General features: G+C 51.3%; 1 protein-coding gene across 2 annotated transcripts in view; it reads right to left on the reverse strand.

Annotated features, from left to right (window-relative positions):
- Window positions 1-6,340: 6,340 nt before the first annotated feature.
- Window positions 6,341-16,850, reverse strand: part of EXOC3L2 (exocyst complex component 3 like 2) — a 33,561-nt gene continuing 23,051 nt past the window's right edge. The window contains exons 9-12 of one of the 2 annotated variants that reach the window (XR_013409860.1): window positions 12,746-12,868; window positions 12,083-12,242; window positions 10,324-10,436; window positions 6,341-7,321 (exon numbers count right to left, since the gene is read on the reverse strand). Coding sequence is in view for 1 of the 2 variants with exons in the window: in XM_028839999.2 (XP_028695832.2) it covers window positions 7,033-7,321; window positions 10,324-10,445; window positions 12,087-12,242; window positions 12,746-12,868 (690 nt within the window). In the remaining variant the exon portion in view is untranslated. Of the gene's footprint in view, window positions 7,322-10,323; window positions 10,446-12,082; window positions 12,243-12,745; window positions 12,869-16,850 lie in introns of both variants that reach the window. The other variant, XM_028839999.2, reaches the window with a different exon arrangement.

The raw sequence follows: 16,850 nt of genomic DNA on the forward strand, positions 1-16,850 counted from the left end.
TTGGATTAATCAAGTTTTTTGTTTTTTTTTTTTTTTTTTTTTTGAGCCAGGATCTCACTCTTTTGCCCAAGCTGGAGTGCAGTGGTGTTATCATGGCTCACTTCTGTCTCAAACTCCTGGACAAAAGTGATCCTCCTACCTCAGTCTCTCCAGTAGCTGAGACTATAGGCATGTGCCACCACATCTAGTTAATTTTTTTTTTTTTTAATAGAGATGGTGTCTCATGTGCTGCCCAGGTTGGACTCGAACTCGTGGGCTCAAGTGATTTCTCCCGCCTTGGCCTCCCAAAGGGCTCGGATTACACGCATGAGCCACTATGCCTGGCTGAATTAATCAGGTAATTTTTTTTATGATTCTATTTTATCTCTTTTGTAGGTTTATTAGCTATAGCTCTTTGTTTTGTTATTTTATTTACTTATTTGAGAGTTTCGCTCTTGTTGCCCAGGCTGGAGTGCAGTGGCACGACCTAGGCTCACTACAACCTCTGCCTCCTTGGTTCAAGGGATTCCCCTGCCTCACTCAGCCTCCAGAGTAGCTGGAATTATAGGTGCCCGTCACCACGCCCAGCTAATTTTTTGTATTTTTAGTAGAGATGGGGTTTCACCATGTTGGCCAGGCTGGTCTTGAACTCCTGATCTCAGATGATCCACCCGCCTCAACCTCCCAAAGTGCTGGGATGACAGGTGTAGGCCACCGCACCCAGCTATTTTATTTTTTGAGACAGAGTCTCACTCTGTCGCCTCGGCTGGAGAGCAGTGGCACAATATCGGCTCACTGCAACCTCTGCCTCCCAGGTTCAAGTGATTTTCCTGCCTCAGCCTCCTGAGTGGCTGGGACTACAGGCGCCTGCCACCACGCCCGACTAATTTTTGTATTTTTAGTAGAGATGGGGTTTCTCCATGTTGGCCAGGCTGGTCTCGAACTCCTGACCTAAGGTGATCCACCTGTCTTGGCCTCCCAAAGTGCTGGGATTACAGGCGTGAGCCACCATGCCTGGCCTGCTTTGTTTTTTTAATGGCCACTGTAGAGTTTATAGTCCACATCTTTAACTTCTTGCAGACTACATTCAAGTGCTACTGCACTCCACACTCCAGTGTGGGTGAGAGAGCAAGACTCTGTCTCAAAAAAAAACAAAACTAGCTGGCCGTGGTAGTGCACACCTATAGTCTCAGCTACTCGGGAGGCTGAGTCACAAGAATTGCTTGAACCCAGGAGGTGGAGAGGTTGTGGAGAGCTGAGATCGCACCACTGTGCCCCAGCCTGGGAGACAGAGCAAGACTCCATCTCAAAAAATTTTAAAAAAAAAAATTTTCCTAGTGCTACACATAGGAATGTGCAGGTGCACACGCATACACCTGCATGCACACACATGTGCTCAGGTACATATGTGAGTGAGTAAAACCAGTGAAATCGGAAGAATAAGGTCTTAGAATTGAACTAATGTCAATGTCCTGTTTTGATGTTGTATTATAGTTATATAAGATGTTAGCATCCTCTGGAGGCTGAGGATTTTTTTTTTTTAAAAAAAAGATGTTAGCATCAGAGGTAAGTGGGCGAAGGGCAAACAAGACCACTTTGGACTCTTTTTTTTTTTTTTTTGAGATGGAATCTCACTGGGTCGCCCAGGCTGGAGTGCAGTGGCGAGATCTCGGCTTATCGCAACTTCTGCCTCCTGGGTTCAAGCGATTCTCCTGCCTCAGCCTCCCGAGTAGCTGCGATTACAGGTGCCTGCCACCATGCCCAGCTAATTTTTGTATTTTTAGTAGAGACAGGTTTTGCCATGTTGGCCAAGCTGCTCTTGAACTCCTGGCCTTGGGTGATCCACCCACCTTGGCCTCCCAAAGTGCTGGGATTACAGGTGTGAGCCACCACGCCCAGCACCATGTACTCTTTTTGTAACTTCTTATGAATCTATAGTCTCTTAGAAATAAAAATAATCAGTTGGGTTCTGTGGACCATGCCTGTAATCCAGGCACTTTGGGAGGCCGAGGCGGGTGGATCATTTGAAGTCAGGACTTTGAGACCAGCCTGGCCAACATGGCAAAACCCGGTCTCTGCTAAAAATACAAAAATCAGCCGGATGTGGTGTCGGGCGTCTGTAATCCCAGCTACTCAGGAGGCTGAGGCACGAGAAATGCTTGAACCCAGGAGACAGAGGTTACAGTGAGCTGAGATCATACCACTGCACTCCAGCCTGGGCCACAGAAGAGACTGTCTCAAAACATAAATAAAATAAATAAATAAATAAATAAATAAATAAATAAATAAAAGTTAAGATCTATCTAGAAGGTTAAAATATTATGAAATATGTTTTGTGACCATAACAGAAATCAGTAATACAAAGATAACTCCAAAAAAACAAAAACCCTTGGCTGGGTGCGGTGCCTCATGCCTGTAATCCCAGCACTTTGAGGCCAAGGTGGGTGAATCACCTGATGAGGTCAGGAGTTCGAGACCAGCCTGACCAACAGGGTAAAACCCCATCTCTACTAAAAATACAAACATTAGCTGGGCGTGGTGGCGGGTGCCTGTAATCCCAGCTACTTGGGAGGCTGAGGCAGGAGAATCACTTGAATACAGGAGGCAGAGGTTGCAGTGAGCTGAGGCTGTGCCATTGCACTCCAGCCTGGGCAAAAAGAGCAAAACTCTGTCTCAGAAAAAAAAAAAAAAAAAGAAACCCACAAGTATTTGGAAAGTAAATAACCCAGAAGTCGAAGAAGAAATCAAAAGAGAAAGTATAAACTACGTAAAACTCAATGAAAAAAATTAACATATCAAAGTACATGACATGAGATAAAGTAATGCTTAGAAAGACATTGATAGATTTTTAAATGCTTAATTAGAAAAGAGGAAAAAGAAGATTGGGGAGACGGTAGTCAAAGGATACAAATTTCAGTTAGGCGGGAGGAATAAGTTCAGGAGATCTATTGCACAATATGGTGACTACAGTTTTTTGTTGTTGTTGTTGTTTGTTTGAGATGTAGTTTCTCTGTGTCACCCAGGCTGGAGTGCAGTGGCACCATCTCGGCTCACTGCAACCTCCACCTCCCGGGTTCAAGCCATCCTCCCACCTCAGCCTCCCAATTAGCTGGGACCATAGGTATGCCCCACCACACCTGGCTAATTTTTTAAATTTTTTATAGAGACAGGGTCTCCCTATGTTGCTCAGGCTGGTCTTGAACTCCTGGGCTCAAGCGATCCTCCCACCTTGGCCTCCCAAAGTGTTCAGATTACAGGTGTGAACCACTGAGCTTGGCCCCAAAACATCATGTTGTATGACACAAATAGATATAATTTTATTTGTCAAGGAAGGGAGGGAAAGGAGGGAGGGATGGAAAGAAAGAAAAAAGGAAAGAAGGAAAGGAAGGAAGAGAGGGAGGAGGATTTAAAATCATCTAAGCTTCTACCTTAAAAAAATAGAAAAAAGGCTGGGCACAGTGGCTTATGCCTGTAATCCCAGCACTTTGGGAGGCCGAGGTGGGTGGATCACCTGAGGTCAGGAGTTTGAGACCAGCCTGACCAACATGGAGAAACTTTGTCTCCGCTAAAAATACAAAATTAGCTGGGCATGGTGGTGCATGCCTGTCATCCCAACTTCTCAGGAGGCTGAGGCAGGAGAATTGCTTGAACCCAGGAGGCGGAGGTTGTGGTGAGCCAAGATCGCGCCATTGCACTCCAGCCTGGGTAACAAGAGCCAAACTTCATCTAAAAAAAAAAAAAATTATGCACATGAAAAACATCAGTCACAAAAGACTACATTGTGTATTTCCAAACGTGAAAAGTACAAAATAGGTAGATTAATAGAGACAGACAGATTAGTGTCTGCTTAGGGCTAGAAAGTGACTAAGGAGGTTGGATATTAACTACAAATGAGTATGAGGTTTCTTTATATAAAATTTCTTTATTGTGCTGAAATACACATAAAATTTACTACTGTTTTAACTTTTTTTTTTTTTTTTTTTTTGACATGCAGTCTTGCTCTGTCTCTTTGGCTGGAGTGCAGGGGGATGATCTCGGCACACTTCAACCTCTGCCTCTTGGGCTCAAGTGATTCTCTTGCCTGAGCCTCCCAAGTAGCTGGGATTATAGGTGCGCCACCACACCCAGTTAAGTTTTGTACTTTTAGTAGAGATGGGGTTTCTCCATGTTGGCCAGGCTGGTCTCGAACTCCTGACCTCACATGATCCGCCCACTTTGGCCTCCCAAAGCACTGGGATTACAGGTGTGAGCCACCTCACCCGGCCACTTTTTTTTTTTTTTTTTTTTTTGAGACGGAGTCTCGCTCTGTCACCCAGGCTGGAGTGCAGTGGCCGGATCTCAGCTCACTGCAAGCTCCGCTTCCCGGGTTCACGCCATTCTCCTGCCTCAGCCTCCTGAGTAGCTGGGACTACAGGCGCCCGCCACCTCGCCCGGCTAGCTTTTTGTATTTTTTAGTAGAGATGGGGTTTCACCGTGTTAGCCAGGATGGTCTTGATCTCCTGACCTTGTGATCCACCCGTCTTGGCCTCCCAAAGTGCTAGGATTACAGGCTTGAGCCACTGTGCCCAGCCTTTTTTTTTTTTTTTTAATGAGACAAGGTCTCACCTGTCATCTAGGCTACAATGCAGAGGTACAATCATAGCCAGCTGCAACCTTGAACACCTGGCTTCAGGCGATCCTCCCACCTCTGTGTCCCAAACTGCTGTGTGAGCCACTGTACCCAGCCAAAAGCTGTTTTTAAATGGGGGACTAACATCTGAAAAGGACACTGACAAACTGAGGCTCTTATATGTTTAATTAAATGCCTACAGGGCAGTGGCAGTGGCTCACGCCTGTAATCCCAACACTTTGGGAGGATGGGGCAGGAGGATGGCTTGAGGCCAACCTGGTCAACATAGTGAGACTCTGTCTTTACTAAACAAATAAAATTAAAATATTAGCTGGGTGTGGTGGCGTGAGCCTGTAGTCCCAGCTGCTCAGAAGGCTGAGGCAGGAGGATCACTTGGGCTAGGAAGTAGAGGCTGCAGTGAGCTATGATCGTGCCACTGCACTCCAGCCTGGGCGACAGAGTAAGACCCTGTCTCTAAAAAATAAACAATAAATGCCTATGGACTGCACAATACTGTTGATTCCTCAATTCCTCTCTTGCTCTTTTGCATATTGGCAACAGAAAAAGTGTCATTTTCGGGCTGGGCACGGTGGCTCATACCTGTAATCCCAGCCCTTTCGGAGACTGAGGCAGGTGGATCACTTGAGGTCAGGAGTTGGAGACCAGCCTGGCCAACATGGTGAAACCCTGTCTCTACTAAAAATACAGAAATTAGCTGGGTATGGTGGTGGTTGGAGGGGGAGGGCACCTGTAATCCCAGCTACTCAGGAGCCTGAGGCAGGAGAATAAATTGCTTGAACCTGGGAGGCGGAGGTTGTAGTGAGCTGAGATCGCGCCATTGCACTCTAGCCTGGGCGACAGAGCAAGACTCTGACTGAAAAAAAAAAAAAAAGAAATAAAATAAAATAAAATGTAATTTTCAGAGGGCAAAGTGAGGAGGGTGCACCCTCAGGACATTCTTGCCTCAGCCTGGGGAAAGAGAGTTTAAGCAATTCCCCAGAAAGGCACAGGAACCTCAGCCCAGAGAGGGGCAGCTTCCTGCCTTGGGTAGCACAGCCTTGGGCTCCAAGAGTCCCTCGTCTCTACCTCCCCAAGTTCAAATGTGCATGCATGAGGTTTCAAACCCAGCCCCAACGCTAACCCCTGGCTGCCTCCTCTTTCTGACTTCTCAGGGAAAAAAAACAACCACCACCACATACACACAAAAATCCCGCAAGTCAGGAAACATCCATCACGGGCTGTCCAGCCCAGGCCGGAGGGGCAGGGGTCAACAGGGAGGTGACCTCAAGGTCTCCGTGGGGACCAGGATCCGGCGGGGCTGGGGGTGAGAGGCTGGAAATTTTCCCACCCTGAGACTTTCCTGCGTCAACCCAGGAGGGCGCCCTGGATGCCGCCAGCCCTGCCCCCAACCTCCTTCCTCTCCTGACAGGGCAGCTTCCCGGCTAAGGATGGATGGGGAGGGCGCGCCAAGATGGAGCCACCAGGACCAGGAATGGACAGGCACTTTGAGACTGACCAGATGAGGGACCCTGGCTCAGAGTGGCCAAGGCCTGGCCTCAGAGCCACACAGCCGGGAGATATACATGGGTTGGCGTCGCTCCCGGCACACGCAGCCTCCCTCTGCCTCCACTGCCCTGCCCAGGAGCTGGAGCCGGAGCCCAGCCCGGCCTTGGGCGTGTGAAAAGCCACTGGCCCGGGGCCCTACTCCCCCGGTCCTTCCTCCCCTCAACACACTCAGGACTCAGCCCTTCCTTGTGTTAAATAGAAACCTCTTTATTCTAAGTATCGAACGTTCCTTAATACATTGGATTGGGGCCAGACCTTGAGGTCGGGGAAAGGGGCGGGGAAGCTGGGATATTTCTGTAGAGACTTCCAGAACGCCACTCACCACTCTGGGCTATGGCAGGAGGGGAGGTGCTGGGAACAGGCTTCACGGCCTTGGGAAAGTCCTTTGTCTCTTTGGCCTCTGTTTCCCCCACCTTTTTTTTTTTTTTTTGAGAAAGGGTCTTGCTTTGTTGCCCAGGCTGGAGTGCAGTGGCACAATCATAGCTCACTGCAGCCTCAAACTCCAGTGATCCTCCAACCTCAGCCTCCCCAATAGCTGGGACTATAGGCACACACCACCATGCCCAGCTAATTTTTTATTTTTTGTAGAGATAGGGGGCAGGTCTCACTATGTTGCCCAGGCTGGTCTTGAACTCCTGGACTCAAGCAATCCTCCGGCCTCAGCCTCCTAAAGTGTTGAGATTACAGGCATGAGCCACCGTGCCTGGCCTTCATTTCCCTTCTGCACAGGGAGTTTGGGGTTGAGTGAGAAGACATCTAAGGGTCTTTCTATCCCAGGGGTGTGTGATCCCAGGCAGGGAGTCAGGAGAGGCGCCGTACAGGAGGTTGGCTTGTCAGCAGCATAGATGGGGTCACTAAGGCAGGCGGCTGGGTGACCCTCAGCGCCGGGCCCGAGGCCGCACTAGAGACGGAGGCCGGGGCCGGGGCAGACAGGCCAAACTGGGCCTGGCCAGCCGGGAGAGGGGGAGGCGGCCCAGGAAGAGAGGGAAGCTGAGACAGAAAGATGGGCGGGGCACGGGGATGTCTGCAAAGAAGGCACGGTCCCGAGGGGGCGACAGGGCTCCCTCCTCAGAGAGTTCCAGGTCCCGGGCCACGGCCAGGATCTCCTGGCGGGCGGCTGTGTTGCGCAGGCCACGGATGTCGAGGAGGGCTGCTACGTGCTTCCTCCTGTGGGGAGAGGAACAGACAGGTGTGTGCAGCTCCCCAGCTCTAGACACACACCCAGCCCACCCCCAGACCCCACCTGACCCCCTCACCTGTCTCAGAACCTGCCCGAGTTCTGCCTCTGTGCCCCCTCCAGAGCCTTCCATCCAATCAGCTCCCTTGCCCAGGCCCTCACCTCATACCAGGTCCCTCCAGAACTTCACTTCCAACCATCTCCAAATCCCCCTTACAACCAACTCCAGAACCAGCCCTGCAATCTTCCTTTTCACCCCAAGCCTCAGCTCGTGATTAAAATTCACCTTCTCTGCTGGGTGCAGTGGCTCACGCCTGTAATCCCAACACTTTGGGAGGCCAAGGCGGGTGGATAACCTTAGGTCAGGAGTTGGAGACCAGCCTGGCCAACATGGCGAAACCCTATCTGTACTAAAAATAAATAATAATAATAATAATTAATAAATAGCTGGGTGTGGTGGCAGGCGCTTATAATCCTAGCTACTCGGGAGTCTGAGGCAAGGGAATCGCTTGAACTTGGGAGGCAAAGGTTGCAGTGAGCTGAGATCGTGCCACTGCAGTCCAGCCCAGGTGATAGAGCGAGACTCCGTTTCAAAAGTAAAAAAAAAAGAGGCTGGGCGAGGTGGCTCACGCCTGCAACCCCAGCACTTTGGGAGGCTGAGGCGGGCGGATCACGAGGTCAGGAGATTGAGACCATCCTGGCCAACACGGTGAAACCCCGTCTCTACTAAAAGTACTAAAATTAGCCGGGTGTGGTGGCGGGCGCCTGTAGTCCCAGCTACTCAGGAGGCTGTGGCAGGAGAACGGCATGAACCCGGGAGGTGGGGCTTGCAGTGAGCCGAGATCGCACCACTGCACTCAGGCCTGGGCAACAAGCAGGACTCCGTCTCAAGAAAAAAAAAAAGAAAGAAACCTTGTACCCCACTCCCCCTAAATCCTCAGCCCTAGGCACCTCCTAATCTCCTCAAGCTCAACCCCCTAAACCCAACCCAGCTAGCAAACTCTCAAACTTAGCTACAGATTCAAGTTCTGACTCATGATCCAATATTCAAGTTCAGAAACTCCATTATCAGCAAGAATACTGGGACTTCTTGGGACCCCATGGGACTCCAGGAATCTGCGCCTTCCCAAGGACATGACCCTATCCCCCAGAACCAGAACTGACCACCCTGAATCAGTTCCAAGACCCCCACCCTCAGTGCTGAAACTGAAACCCACTCATGCCTCACTCCTTGTTTTTCTGGGGTTCTGTTTCTGAGTATAGAATGTCTGTCTGCCTGAATAGCACTGCAGGGACTGGCAGTGCTCCAGCAGCCACCACCACTGCCACCACCATCCAGCACTGTCACATGGTTGTGTAGTGTGTTGATCTGGTGCACTAGTTTTTTTTTTGTTGTTGTTGTTTTTTGAGACAGAGTCTAGCTCTGTTGGCCAGGCTGGAGTGCAGTGGCACAATCTTGGCTCACTGCAACCTCTGCCTCCCGGGCTTAAGCAATTCTCCTGCCTCAGCCTTCCGAGTAACTGGGATTACAGGCGTGTGCCATCACACCTGGCTAATTTTTGTATTTTTAGTAGAGATGGGGTTTCACCATGTTGGCCAGGCTGGCCTCGAACTCCTGACCTCAGGTAATCCGCCTGCCTCAGCCTCCCAAAGTGCTGGGATTACAGGCATGAGCCACCATGCCCAGCCAATCTGGTGCACTAGTTTTAGAGCCAGTCTACTGCCTGGGTTCAAGTTCCACCTTTGCCACTTGCTAGGCGTGGTATTTCAATAGCTTTAATTATACCCTTACAGGCCAAGTGCAGTGGCTCACACCTGCAATCTCAGCACTTTGGGAGGCAGAGGCAGGTGGATCACCTGAGCTCAGGAGTTCAAGACCAGCATGGCCAACTTGGTGAAACCCGCTCTCTACTAAAAATACAAAAATTAGCTGGGTGTGGTGGCACATGCCTATACTTGGGAGGCTGAGGCAGAAGAATCGCTTGAACCCGGGAGACAGAGGTTGCAGTGAGCTGAGATCACTTCATCCTGGGCGACAAAGTGAGATTCTGTCTCAAAAAACAAAGCAAAACAACAACAACAAAATACCCCTTATAAAGTTGGCATGGGCTGGGCAACGGTGGCTCATGCTTCCCTGTTTGTAGGAAGCTGAGGCAGGCAGATCACTTGAGCCCAGAAGTTCGAGACCAGCCTGGGCAACATGGTGAAACCCACCTCTACAAAAAAATACAAAAAATTAGCTGGGCATTGTGGTGCGTGCCTGTGGTCCCAGCTACTCAGGAGGCTGAGGTGGGAGGACTGCTGGAGCCCAGGAGGTCAACGCTGCAGTGAACCATGATTGTGCCACTGCACTCCAGCCAGGGAAACAGAGTAAGACCCTGTCTCAAAAAAAAAAAAAAGGTTGGCATGTAAGATGCTTATTTAGGTCTGAAATAAGAACTCATTGAATGAGAACTGCAATTGTTACTATAGTCATGGATGATGATGATGATGATGTTGATGATGATAAATTTCCCTAATAACCCTATGACGAGAATACTATTATCCCCATGGAACGGATGAGGAAACTGAGGCTCTGAGAAGGTCACATAGAAAGGAAGTGACCTAGCAGGCGTTGAATGCCGCCTGCGCCTGCCGCTGTCCCAGTGCGTGTGCGCCCGTGTGCCCTGCGTGTCCCTGAGTCCCCCGCGGCTCCCCTGCGGGCCGGCCCTTCCTGCCTCCGGGCAGCCCTGCGCCCCCCTGCCCTGGGCTTCCTGTGACCGCCTGTTTGTTTGTGAGCCCTGGTGGCGGTGGCGGCGGAGGCAGCAGCAGCGGCAGGAGAAGGAGGGAAATCGTATTAATAATGCCCTGGTTCCAACAGGAAACGGCCGTCAGACACGCTCGCCGGCTCCCTCCCTCGCCCAGGAGGCAGGAAACATGAGGACGGATGCCAAGGCCGCCAGGAGACCTCGGCCAGGCACTGCAAAGCCCCGGCCCAGGCGGGGTGTCTCACCTGATGTCTGGGTAGTCGCGCACCAGCACTCCCACCTCCACCTGGATGCTGGGCGTGTCTTCCAGCTGCAGGACTTCAGCCAAATGGGGCACCACGGCGTCCAGCCACAAGGCCTGGGACTCCTGCAGGGGAGGGAGGTCGCAGGGCTCACACCCTCCCAAGATTGACCCTGCCAATTCCTGCCCCCCCTGGCCTGTTATCCCATCTCTAAAATGTAGCAGAAACCAGGCGTGGTGGCTTAAGCTCGTAATCCCAGCACTTTGGGAGGAGGCTGAGGTGGGCAGATCACTAGAGGTCAGGAGTTCAAGACCAACCTGGCCAACATGGTGAAACCCCATCTCTACTAAAAATACAAAAATTAGCCAGGCGTGGTGGTGCACACCTGTAATCCCAGCTACTCAGGAGGCTGAGGCAGGAGAATCACTTGAAATCGAGAGGCAGTGGTTACAGTGAGCGGACACTGCACGACTGCACTCCAGCCTGGGCGATGGAGCAAGACTCTGTCTCAAAAATAAAGAATAAAAATCAAAATAGGCTGGGTGCAGTGGCTCACACCTGTAATCCCAGCACTTTGGGAGGCCGAGGTGGGTGGATCACGAGGTCAGGAGATCGAGACCATCCTGGCTAACACAGTGAAACCCCATCTCTACAAAAAATACAAAAAATTAGCTGAGCGTGGTGGCAGGCGCCTGTAGTCCCAGCTATTCGGGAGGCTGAGGCAGGAGAATGGCGTGAACCTGGGAGGCAGAGCTTGCAGTGAGCCGAGATCGCACCACTGCACTCCAGCCTGGCGATACAGCGAGACTCTGTCTCAAAAATAAATAAATAAAATAAATAAAATAATAAAAATAAAAAATAAAATGTAGCAGAAGACATACTGTGGTCACATTTGAGAAAAATCCATAATATAATCTCCTCCCAGTTTTGCAGATAATTTGGAACTCTGGGACACTTCTCCAAACCTCTTCCAAGTTTGCAAAATCTTGCCTTTGGGGGAGTGGAGACTGGATAAAGTGTACAAGGAAGCTTCCTGCATTCTTTCTTACATCTGCATGTGAATCTACAATTATCTCAAAAATTTTCCAAAGAAAACATTCCAAGGACTCCGGGCTTGAGACTCCGGGAAGAGCGACTGAATGAGGCCCTTCCAGCCCAGCTGAATACAACTGGGTACAAATAAGATCTGGCGGTTTTTAATTCCAGGGTTTAGAAATGTTAGGATTTCTGCATTTCTCTTGCATGTATCTTCTCTGTACGTTCATGGAGTCTTTTTTTTTTTTTTTTTTTTTTTGAGACTGAGTCTCCAGGTTGGAATGCAGTGGCAGGATTTCGGCTCACCGCAACCTCCGCCTCTTAGTTCAAGGGATTCTCCTGCCTCAACCTCCCAAGTAGCTGGGACTACAGGCATGAGCCACCACACCCGGGTAATTTTGGTAATGCAAGGAGTTTTAACTCTGAGCCAGGCACCGTCCTAAGTACTTAACAGGAATTAACCAATCTGATCCTCAAAACAATGGATAGGGACCATTATTCGCCTTAACAGCCAAGGAAAGCGCCCAGAGGCGAGTTCTCAGAGCAAGAAAGCCAGGTTTTAAGTGCAAAGGGTGTGGATCAAAGTTACTGGTTGCTATTGACCAGAAGTTGGCTGAGAGTTTCTGTCCTGAGCCCTGCCCCTCTCCCCCTGGCTTTTGAGACCTGAGATTCTCGGAAGCCAAGCCTTGTCCTGGTTTCTGAAAGCCCCCCAACCGCGTCCCGACACTGACCAGCCGCCGGAACAGCCTCTGCAGTTGCGCAGCGTCCTCCCGGAGCCTCCCAGCCACGCGGCTGCGGGTCCGCGCCGAGCTGCAGCGCAGGCGCCCACGGAGCAGGGGCCGCACGTACTCGACCAGCGCCCGCCGGTGCAGCTCGGCCACCAGCGCCTGGAAGCGGAGGAGGGAAACCCGAGGGGTGTGAGCCGTGCCCCACTGACTCCCATCCCGCCAGTCTGAAGGCCAGCCCCGCCCCACTCGCCCATATCCACTCAGGCACCCATGGGCACCCTTCCCGTGCCCACGCCCCAGCCCCCAGCCCCTGCACTATCCTAGGATGTCTTCCCTGGCCCCCTAATAAGCCCGCAGACAGCCCCTGCCGGCCCCCAAAGGGTGCTCCATCCCAGCCTCTCCCTATTCCCCAAGCTCCACTCTCAGGGGCCCTGACTCAGTCTGCACCCCGCCTTACACCCCAGTTCCACGCACACGCCTCCCCGCAGACCCTGGGCAGGGGCCACCTCTTCCATCCATAGGGAGCCGCTCCCCACCTTAGAGGGCTTTCCTCCAGCAGGAGTGTTCTTGCTCTCCCAACCTCCCCTCTTCCCGCCCCTTTCCCCTTTCTTCCTCCCCTCTTCTCCTCCACCCTCACCTCCCCTCCCCTCAGGCAGGCGCACCTGGTAAGGCTCATCCTGCATTCTGCGCAGGGCCAGGGCCTGGGCACCCAGCGTGCCCACGATGCCATCCAGGGCCTCCGGGCTGCTCAGCCACTTCCGGCGCATCAGCTTGTTGAAGTGTGGCTGGCAGGGAGAGTAGGGGGTAATGGCTCTCCTCCCTCCCACCCTCCTTCTTCACTTAGGAATTTGTTCCTGGAACCCTGCTCCGTGTTGAACCCAAGCTGTGTGGTGCTCGGAACACATGGGGAACAGATAGCCCCAGCCCTGGCATCCTGGGACTCACAGTCCAGAAGGGGAGACAGACTGGTCCCCAGGTAGTGATGACCAAAAGCTGGCAAGGCTGGGACCAGGGAGCCCAGGGGTTTAGGAAGCCCAGAGGGGATGCCTGACTCAGCATAGAGCCTGGGAGGGCTTCCTGGAGGAAGGGACACCAGAACTGATGCCCTGGTGATGACCTTCCTTAGCCAAGGGAGGGGTGGGGGCGGGAGTGGCTCAATGGGAGAAAATCGTGAGTATTAAGACAGTTCAGATTTCAGATAGGCATGCCAGGGAGAGGACCAGCAAAAAGGTCAGAGTGGCTGATGAAAACAGGGGACTTCATTTAAAAATTATTAAGGGGCCGGGCGCGGTGGCTCACGCCTGTAGTCCCCGCACTCTGGGAGGCCGAGGCGGGCGGATCACAAGGTCAGGAGATCCAGACCATCCTGGCTAACATGGTGAAACCCCATCTCTACTAAAAATACAAAAAAATTAGCCAGGCGTGGTGGTGGGCGCCCCGGGAGCCTGAGGCAGGAGAATGGCGTGAATACGGGAAGCAGAGCTTGCAGTGAGCCAAGATGGCGCCACTGCACTCCAGCCTGGGTGACAGAGTAAGACTCAATCTCAAAAAAAAAAAAAAAAAATTAAGGGCTGGGCACAGTGGTTCACACCTGTAATCCCAGCACTTTGGGAGGCCGAGGCAGGAGGGTAGCTTGAGCCCAGGAGTTTGAGACCAGCCTGACACTGCGAGACCTCTTCTATACAAAACATTTAAAAGTTAGCTGGGGCCGGGCCCGGTGGCTCAAGCCTGTAATCCCAGCACTTTGGGAGGCCGAGGCGGGCGGATCACAAGGTCAGGAGATCGAGACCACAGTGAAACCCCGTCTCTACTAAAAATACAAAAAATTAGCCGGGCGCGGTGGCGGGCGCCTGTAGTCCCAGCTACTCAGGAGGCTGAGGCAGGAGAATGGCGGGAACCCGGGAGGCGGAGCTTGCAGTGAGCCGAGATCGCGCCACTGCACTCCAGCCTGGGCAACAGCGTGAGACTCCGTCTCAAAAAAAAAAAGTTAGCTGGGACTGGGCGTGGTGGCTCGCGCTTGTAATCCTAGCACTTTGGGAGGCTGCAGCGGGTGGATCACCTGAAGTCAGGAGTTCAACCCTGTCTCTACTAAAATACAAAAATTAGCCGGGTGTGATGGCGTGCAACTGTAGTTCCAGCTACTCTGGATGCTGAGACAGCAGAATTGCTTGAACCTGGGAGGTGGAGGCTGCATTGAGCCGAGATCGCACCACTGCACTCCAGCCTGGGTGACAGAGTAAGACTCCGTCTCAAAAATAAGTAAATAAATAAAAATAATAAATAAAAATTAGCTAGGTATGGTGTCATGTGCCTGTAGTCCCAGCTACTCAGGAGGCTGAGGTGGGAGGATCGCTTGAGCCCAGGAGTTCAAGGCTTCGGTAAAATATGATCATGATACTGCACTCCAGCCTGGGTAACAGAGGGAGGCCCTGTCTCAAAAAAAAAAAAAAAAAAAAAAAAGAAAGAAAAAGAAAGAACTTTAAGACATATTTTTAAAATTCATTAACTATGCACAGCCCTTAAGGGGAGGAGGACGAATTGCTTCCACATTCCACTTCCTAGATCTGGTTGAGAAAACAGGTTCCCCATCTGGGGCACTTAGGAAGGAATATAGTAAATGCCTCAGTTAATAACATCCTCCTTTTTGAAAGTTGCCTTTTCTCTCCACCCTTGAGTAGATCCGGTATTTGATGAAACTTGTGAAAGTGGGTGGAACCTGTCTTGCCCCCTCTTTTCTAGAATGCACGGTATATATATGCAACTGTGACTTTCAAGGAAATGTGTTTGCCATTTGCTGATTCTGGGGGAAGTTAATTTCTAACTTCTTTCACTGGTTAATGAAGGAAAGCATTGCACCTTGCAAATGCACCAAATGAATTGAGTTCATCATTTTAAAAACTGTCTTTTGACCAGGCAGACTTATTGAAAAATTATTAAGGGGCCAGGCATGATGGTTCATGCCTGTAATTCCAGCACTTTGGAAGGCTGAGGTAGGTGGATCATGAGGTCAGGAGTTCAAGACCAGCCTGGCCAACAAGGTGAAACCCTTATCTCTACTAAAAATAAAAAAACTTAGCTGAGTGTGATGGCGGGCGCCTGTAATCCCAGCTACTCGGGAGGCTGAGGCAGGAGAATCTCTTGAACCTGAGAGGTGGAGGTTGCAGTGAGCTGAGATTGAGCCACTGCATTCCAGCCTCAGCAACAAGAGAAAAACTCCATCTCAAAAAAAAAAAAAAAATGTTAAGGGCTGGGCACGGTGGCTCATGCCTGTAATCCCAGCCCTTTGGGAGGCTGAGGCTCGAGAATTGCTTGAGCCCAGGGCAGCATAGTGAGACTCCCTCTCTGTAATTTTTTTTTTTTTAATTAGCTGGGCATGGTGGCCCACACTGTGGTCCTAGCTGCTTAGGAGACTGATGTGAGAGGATCGCGTAAGCCCAGGAGGTTGAGGCTGCAGTGAGCTATGATCATGCAATTGCACTCCAGCCTGGGCGACAGAACAAGATTCTATCTCTAAAAACAAAAACAAAAACAAAAACAAAACTCTTTTTCCCCGTCCAAAACAAAAAATAATAATAACTTTAAGACAGTGACGGAGAGCATTAAACCAAGCTTGGGCCTTTCGAAGTGTGTGTTTTGGGGGTGAGGGGAGCTGTGCGACCCTTAAGCCGGTTTTGAGGCTTATTCCAGGTATAAGACAGGGAGGGGAGAGGTGAGGCTGGGGCAGGCCTGGGGTGCACAGGGCCTCCTGGGCTGGGGGAGAAGCCCCAGCTTTCTCCTGAGGGCAGTAGGGAGTCATGGCCAGTTTTGTGCTGGGGAGGGAGAGGGTCAGATTTGTGCTTTACCAAAATGGGAGGAGGCTGGAACAAAGGGGAAAGCGGAGATAGGGAGGGAATGAAAGAGTGAGGAGGGGGAAGAGGAGAATCCAAGTGGTAGAATTCATAGGATGAAGTGAGTGACCACCGCCCATGGGGAGGGAAAGGAGGTATCTGGAGGAGACCAGAGACCCTGGAGATGGGCAGGCTGTGGGTCTCTCCCTGATACAGGGGCAAGGGGAGGGTTGGGGGAGAGGCTGCAGTCTGGGTGGACACAGGGCATGTGAGGTTCGGAGACATCCCCAGGATGGTATCCACGGGGGGGGGTCTAATTCCCTCTTCAGCTCAGCCTCAGCACCCCCTCCTGTTCTCTCACCCTGACAGTAGCCCAGTTTTCTTTTATTGTTTGTTTTTGTTTTTGTTTTTAAGGTAGGGTCTCACTGTATTGCCCAGGCTAGTCTCGAACTGCTGAGCTCAAGCGATCCTCCCACCTCAGCCTCCCAAAGTGATGGGATGACAACAGGTGTGACCCACCATGTCTAGCGTGTTGCTGGGGGTTTTTTGTTTGTTTGTTTCTTTTGAGATAGAGTCTCACTCTGTCACCAGGCTGGGATGCAGTGGTGCCATCTCGGCCCACGGCAAGCTCCGCCTCTCAGTTCAAGCAATTCTCCTGCCTCAGCCTCCTGAGTAGCTGGGATTATAGGCACCTGCCACCATGCCCAGCTAGTTTTTGTATTTTTAGTAGAGAAGGGGTTTCACCGTGTTGGCCAGGATGGTCTCGATCTCTTGACTTTGTGATCTGCCCGCCTTGGCCTCCCAAAGTGCTGGGATTACACGTGTGAGCCACTGCGCCCGGCAGGGTGTTTTTTTCTTTTTTGAGACAGAGTCTTGCACTGTCTCCCAGGCTGGAGTGCAATGGTGCGAACACGGCTCACTGCATCCTTGACTTCCTGGG

Source organism: Macaca mulatta, chromosome 19 (assembly GCF_049350105.2).
Source record: "Macaca mulatta isolate MMU2019108-1 chromosome 19, T2T-MMU8v2.0, whole genome shotgun sequence".
In the NCBI taxonomy this organism is placed as follows: Eukaryota; Metazoa; Chordata; class Mammalia; order Primates; family Cercopithecidae; genus Macaca; species Macaca mulatta.